The sequence below is a fragment of the Rosa rugosa genome, chromosome 1 (genome assembly GCF_958449725.1).
Source record: "Rosa rugosa chromosome 1, drRosRugo1.1, whole genome shotgun sequence".
Classification (NCBI taxonomy): domain Eukaryota; kingdom Viridiplantae; phylum Streptophyta; class Magnoliopsida; order Rosales; family Rosaceae; genus Rosa; species Rosa rugosa.
Window position 1 is genome coordinate 31,526,720 of NC_084820.1, and position 6,376 is coordinate 31,533,095.

A 6,376-nucleotide genomic window follows, 5' to 3' on the forward strand; every position below is an offset into this window, starting at 1 on the left:
ACCTAAACCAAACCTTGTCTCGATATCACTTCACGTTCGTATTAAGCCTGATATATGCGAATGCCTCTCCTGCCTCTATTCAAGTCATTAAGGCAGCACAGGGAGATAGAAAGCCATGGACCGGATAGCTACCTTGCTCAAATATGGCAGGACACAAGCGAAATGACATCGTCTTAAGCCTAATAAGACAGCCTTCATACTTATAAGTTTTTCAACCCCATTGAAAACAAATATGCAGAATGTCTGATTTTACTAGCTAGGAAGATTGACATATTTTTACCCCAGTGTGCATGAATGGTTACCAACTTACCATGAGTCTAGCCTACTTCATGGTGAAGCTTACAAAAGCATGCACGAAAACTGCATTGGATTTGTTAACGTACGTACGTACATCTGTTAACAGTGATTGATCATATGCTAAAGGTGGTTTCATATTGAACTCGATCAGGCTACTCTTACCAATTACTTTGATCTATTCCACTGGTGATGAGGTTAGCTTCCCCTTTTACTTACAGACTCATAGTTACTGAAGTTGGGAGTCTTTCTTAATATGTTCAATCAATTTTTGCTTATGTTCCTAAACAGTTTAGCTAAATTTACTCTGAATTGATTAGTTTTCCATATTCAAAATGATGAGGTTGTGACCCTTAATCCAATGCAACTGCTCCGGGCGCGCAAATGAAAAAGGAATAAGAAAAATTTCCAATTACTTGCAGGATGGTCTGACTTGTCAACTGTTATTACTTCTTCAAATCTAGTCATTCTAGAACCAATAAAAATCAGTTTATTTGTGGCATGAATTTGCCCTATTTTACGAGTTTGCTACTCCTTATTTCTGGTGTTTGTTGAGTGACTGTTGGAGACATGTACGTGTTCGATACGTTTTCCCCATCAATTTGGTATCAGAGCTTTGGCAAGAGCTAAAAAATACTATTTGAAGTGGATCACTGCAGAGGGAAGAAACTAGGTTTGGAAAACGCATAGAAGTGGTTGCTGCCTGTTCGGCGACTCCCCAGCGTCGACCATAGGTCCCGACCTCATCGACGAGAGGCGAGTGTTGCCGGACAGGATCGTGGGGTCTCGGGGCTCCAATTTTGGTCTCCGGTTCAACCTTCTTGGTTGTGGATGACTTATCTTTCCTCTCAGGCGGTGACGCAGTTGGGCAGGATGGATGATTGGCGATCGACACAGGCTTGGAGCAGGTGGTCAGAGACCAGATCGTGGCGGTGTTATGCCATGGATCGCATGGCGCCGACTATCTCTCTGAGATGGGTGAATAGGCGGAGAGTGCAAGGGTGTCGAACTATCAAGCAGATGGACGAAGCCGGGCGACAAGGCACAACGAGTTTCTTATTGATCCTCGGTGTGGGCTCGTCGGGATCTGGCTTTAAGCCTGGATTCGGCCGAAAAAAGTTAAGTTTGGTATGGCTTGCTGCGTGGATTGCGTCTCTCCGGCGTTGCGAGTTTGACCGGACAGATTTATGGTGGTGGTCTGCAGGCAGGTCATTTGAGGAGAAGGAAGACGGTTGCGGTGGCTGGTCTATGTCTTTGTGTAAAGTAGTTTTCTTGGTTAGGGTTTTGATTAGGATTTTGGTTAGGTTTTTCTGGTCTTTAGCAGGGGCTCTTTTGAGCTAGGGTTGGGTCAAATTGAGGTGCCATGGATATGGTATCTTTCCTGGGGACAAATTGGATTATTGTCGGTTTTATCTTATGGTCAATGTGCTGACAAGCGATCCTTACACGTGGTCTGGCATCTTTGAGACACAGTGTGGAAGAGGGCGTTGGTTTTTTTTAGCGGTTATCTATAAGGTGGTATCAAAATTCTAGGGATTCTCAGTAGCCCGAGACGTTGAGCGGTATAGGTGGTTAGAGGTTGGGCCCTTTCGGTTCATGGAGGTCATTTATGATGACGGACCAGTAATTGGTTTAGGTTTTAGGGAGGAGAGTGGGGAGTTCTTGTCCACCACCGGTCATTCCCATGTTATGTAACTTTGTTTCATTTTAATAAAGGTCTCATATTCTCAAAAAAAAAAAAAAAAAAAAAAAAACAATAAAAAAAAAAGTCATTAATACTACCAAAGTCAATGGTTTAACATAGGCCTCATCATTTAGCCCGCGGATCAAGTGGGCCGATGAAGGCCCACAAGCCCGACGGGTAAAAGCCCGGCCCAGCCCGCAAACCCGCAAATTAAATACTATACTATATGCAGTCAATTATATATATATATATATATATATATATATAATTGACTACATATAATATAATACATAGATTAAAAGTAACTACGACTTCGACGGAAATTACACAATATAATACTCTAATTGCGCAGGAGAGAACTTCATTACACTATTGAGGAGGGAGGACATATATATGTGCTTTTAGTCAAAATATAAAAGTTTACCTGTATATGATAACACATTCGTGGTAGCATTTGTAAATTGGTTCACAAAAAAGTAATAACTAGTTGTACGTGAAGTAGTTACTACATCTAAAACAAACGTTATCCCCTTTTACATTAATTGTTGTGGTTGTCGTAAAATACTTCGCTAAAAATATAATTATTTCGTTGAACCACACAAGAAAGAACCTCATTACACCACTGAGAACATGTCATTTTGGTCTAAATAAGAGGGTTACCAATGCGATAACATATTCGTAACTACAATAGTAAATTAATTAGTTTACAAAACTTGTAACATATTCGTAAGGAAAAAATATGATATGTTAACAATTCTAATACATGTCCAATTTCATGTAATATTTACAACCTGTGTGACACCATACAACTAATGTGTTAACATAGTCTGGTCTTAGAATTTTCCATATGGGATGAGCATCAAAATTCAAAACCAGAAGTTGCCAACTTGTGTGATGGTTGTGTTTGCGAACCGCCCACAGGAATTGGTTTTGCTTAAAGGTTAGCCTGTTTATATGAAAGTGAGCCAACTCATTCTCCTACTTGCACGAATATTTATGACAAAGTGTTTTATTTATTTATTGACAGTTGAAGGAAAATGACACACACTTGAATGTTCACTTCTTTAATTTTGCTTCTAAAAACACCAAATGGAATTAACTTCAATATCCTTGTTCTAAGATGGGAAAAGGGGTTGTACTGGTGGGATCAATTTCTGTTGTACATTTCTGATTCAGTGTACCTCTGAGAATGGTGGGTTAACTTCATCATGATGCAGAAGCCAAGAACAAAGATATTGAAGTTAATTCCATTTGGTGTTTATAGAAGCAAAACAATTCAACATTCAATGCCTTAACTGGCGGTGTTTGTCATTTTCCTTCAGCAGTCAATAAAGAAAGAAACTGTGTCATAGATATTCATGCAAGTAGGGGAAGGGGTTAGCTCACCTTCATATATAAAGGTAACAGGCTAGGCTAATCTTTAAGCAAAACCAATTCCTGTGGGCATATTTGCTTTGCATATATCAGTAATGGCTGGAGACGGCATTGCTCCTGAGCCTGAGCCTGAGCATGAGAAGGAGGGTTTTCAGGCCTTCTTCGAGTGCTGGCTTTCTGAACAAAACCAAGACCTCGAGGACCTCGTCGTTGCCTCCAAAAGGCACCAAAATTGTGATGATGATCAGGTGTTGTTAAGTTCATTGGTAGAGGGAGTGATGAAACATTATGAATGTTACTACAATGCAAAGTCGCAGTGGGCCAAGCAAGACGCACTGGAAATGTTGTCTCCGCCATGGACGAGCTCATTGGAAGATGCATTCCTTTGGTTAGGTGGCTGGCGACCAAGCATGGCTTTTCATTTGCTCTACTCAAAGTCTGGGATGCAGCTAGAGGCTTGTTTTGCTGAGTTGATGCGAGGGTCGAGCTTGAGCACCGGTGACTTGGGTGATCTCTCACAGTGCCAGCTCACCATGATGGACAAGTTGCAAAGGAGGACTATCCAGGAGGAGAAGCACCTATCGGAAAAGATGGCCAAACTTCAGGAGACTATGGCTGACACTACAATGGTTGAGCTGTCGCATGTGGTCTCCGAGATGATGAGGAACAATAATGGCCATGAAGAAGGAATTGATGATCATGAGAACCGAGTTGAGTCCACTCTAGATTCCAAGGAGGAAGGTCTGGAGAAGATTTTGCACAAGGCTGATGACTTGAGATTGAGAACACTTAATAACATCACACAAATTCTGAGTCCAATCCAGGCCGTTCATTTCTTGATTGCTGCTGCAGAGTTGCACTTGAGGCTTCATGACTGGGGCAAAATGAAAGACGCCTCAAGATACTAATGTCATTGCCACTGGTAAGTAGTAAGAGAGTTCGATACTACTTTAATTATATATGAGCTTGGAGATGAGGGCCTGGAAGGTTTTCATGCTCTCTGTGATATGTAATTTTTTTTTTTCCTCTTCAAGAACTGGTTTTTGTTTCCAGATATGTGGAACTTTGAATTTTCAGCTAGATGATCGGAACCTCGGATGCTGTTTTTCTAGTATAGAACTTTTCTCGGTTGTTCTCTGATTTAGTGTGTTAGGATCGTATTTTGTCCCATTACTGTTAAAATGTATCCTTTCAGGCAAATGTTTCTATATATTATTATATATTTGTGTCCAATTTACTGTTTGATCAAAATGTGAGAAAATGTGAGTAAGTGAAGCTAGAAAAGTAAGCTAGAAAAGACGGGAACTGAAGAGAATATAGAAAAGACAACAGACATTTGCTGGAATAAATGTATCTGCATATATATACCGATCTATTCTTTCACAAGAGTATCAGTCCACGGTCCCTGACCGATCATACATACTGTGTACATTACTACATTATCAATGAAATTCTGAAGAGTATAGTTAAGAGGATCTCTCGTACTGCATCAGGCATAAAGTAGAGGGGCCATGAAAGGAATGGATCAGTAATCTGCAGCTGAAGATACCTATTATTATGTCCATGTCAAGTATGACTAGTCCAGATATAGAGTTTTAACCTTAAGTATTCTAAACGGAAATAAAAAAATGTAACATCTCAGGGACTTTCCTTTTCAAGCATAATGCCAAGAACAGAATCCGTATAGGCTTTGGCTTCAGTGTCACCAATCCAAAAGCTTCTACCTTTTACATTTTTTTTTGGCAGTGTAAGGATAATTTTTATTAGATAAACATAACTGTACAAACACAAACACACTTACCAAACCCAGTGTGGGAAAACACAAACAAAAAGAAGATAAACATAACAAACCCATCATTATCCATCCAAAGTAGGAAACCCTCCAAAGGAGGAACGGACAGCAGCATAAGCATAACCAGCCACCTGTCGACAATTTAAGTGACCCAGAGACGTCACAATACTGTTTGCCATCGGAAAATGGGAATACACCCAATTCATCCCGAGTTCCCGACATCGGAGCACCACCAGAGGTTCAACCCAATTGCACACCCAACGGAGAAGGAAATAGCTGGTGCCGACACCGCCGCAAACCTATCCATTGCGTGATACAGACATCACGAGGACTGCAACTATTGAACACACCAAATTCTATCCAGACTCCAACAACCAAATTCCAAAACCAGACAAAACACCTGCGAACACCATCAGCAGATCGCCAGGCAAGAAATTGCAAGGCGGAACGTACGTAACCAAAGAAAATATAAAAAAGAAAGAGGAAACGAGAAAGGCAACCTGGTTAACTTCTCAACATCCCACCAAAGAGAAAAAATTAAGCTAGAGAGACAAACAATTGCAAACTGAAGACTTGATATTTAAGCAGATGTTTCCATCAAGAAGAGTACAATTAAGCATCTGTTTTCCCATTAAGCATGAAGTTAAAATATATGCCTGAAAAACTAAATTAGACTTAGAAAAGAAGTATTACTTAGCAAACCAATTACACTAGACTGCCTCAAAACATATTTTCACTTTTGAATTTTCAAGGGTACTAGCTAGTCCGGGTTGAAAATTCAGACATTCACATTAACTGTTTGATAATTTGGCTAGAGGCTTCCGTAGTCATTCTTAATACATTCATAGCCAGGGAAATCAAAGATAAAACAGGTTCAAGCTTCGAAAGAACATCTTTGAATGATTTGGCTAATAAAAATTAAAACATCAAAACACATGCGTATTCCAAAGAACAGAACTCAAAGGTCCAGTTAATCTTTAGTTTGCAATTGTTTCTCTTTTAATTTTTGCTCTTTGGAGTAAACCAGGTAGCTGCTATTGCTTGATGTTTACTGTTTGATATTAAACCAAGTGAGCCTTGAGGTCTCATGAGTCATGCCAATTGAAAATTAAAATTACAGGAAAGAGAAAGATGCTGAAAGGCTTAAGAATGTATTATCTGGTAGCTCAACCTATACCTTAAGATGCCCAAAAGGCTAGGGGCCAGTCGACCAGAGATCCATATGATAAGAA

The 6,376-nt window shown here is 40.0% G+C and overlaps 1 protein-coding gene across 1 annotated transcript; it reads left to right on the forward strand.

Annotated features, from left to right (window-relative positions):
* The first annotated feature begins 3,447 nt into the window (after window positions 1–3,447).
* LOC133726139 (protein DELAY OF GERMINATION 1-like) lies at window positions 3,448–4,590 on the forward strand. The gene has a single exon (XM_062153618.1). The coding sequence runs from the start codon at window positions 3,448–3,450 to the stop codon at window positions 4,258–4,260; it is 813 nt and encodes a 270-aa protein (XP_062009602.1). The 3' UTR covers window positions 4,261–4,590.
* Window positions 4,591–6,376: the final 1,786 nt, after the last annotated feature.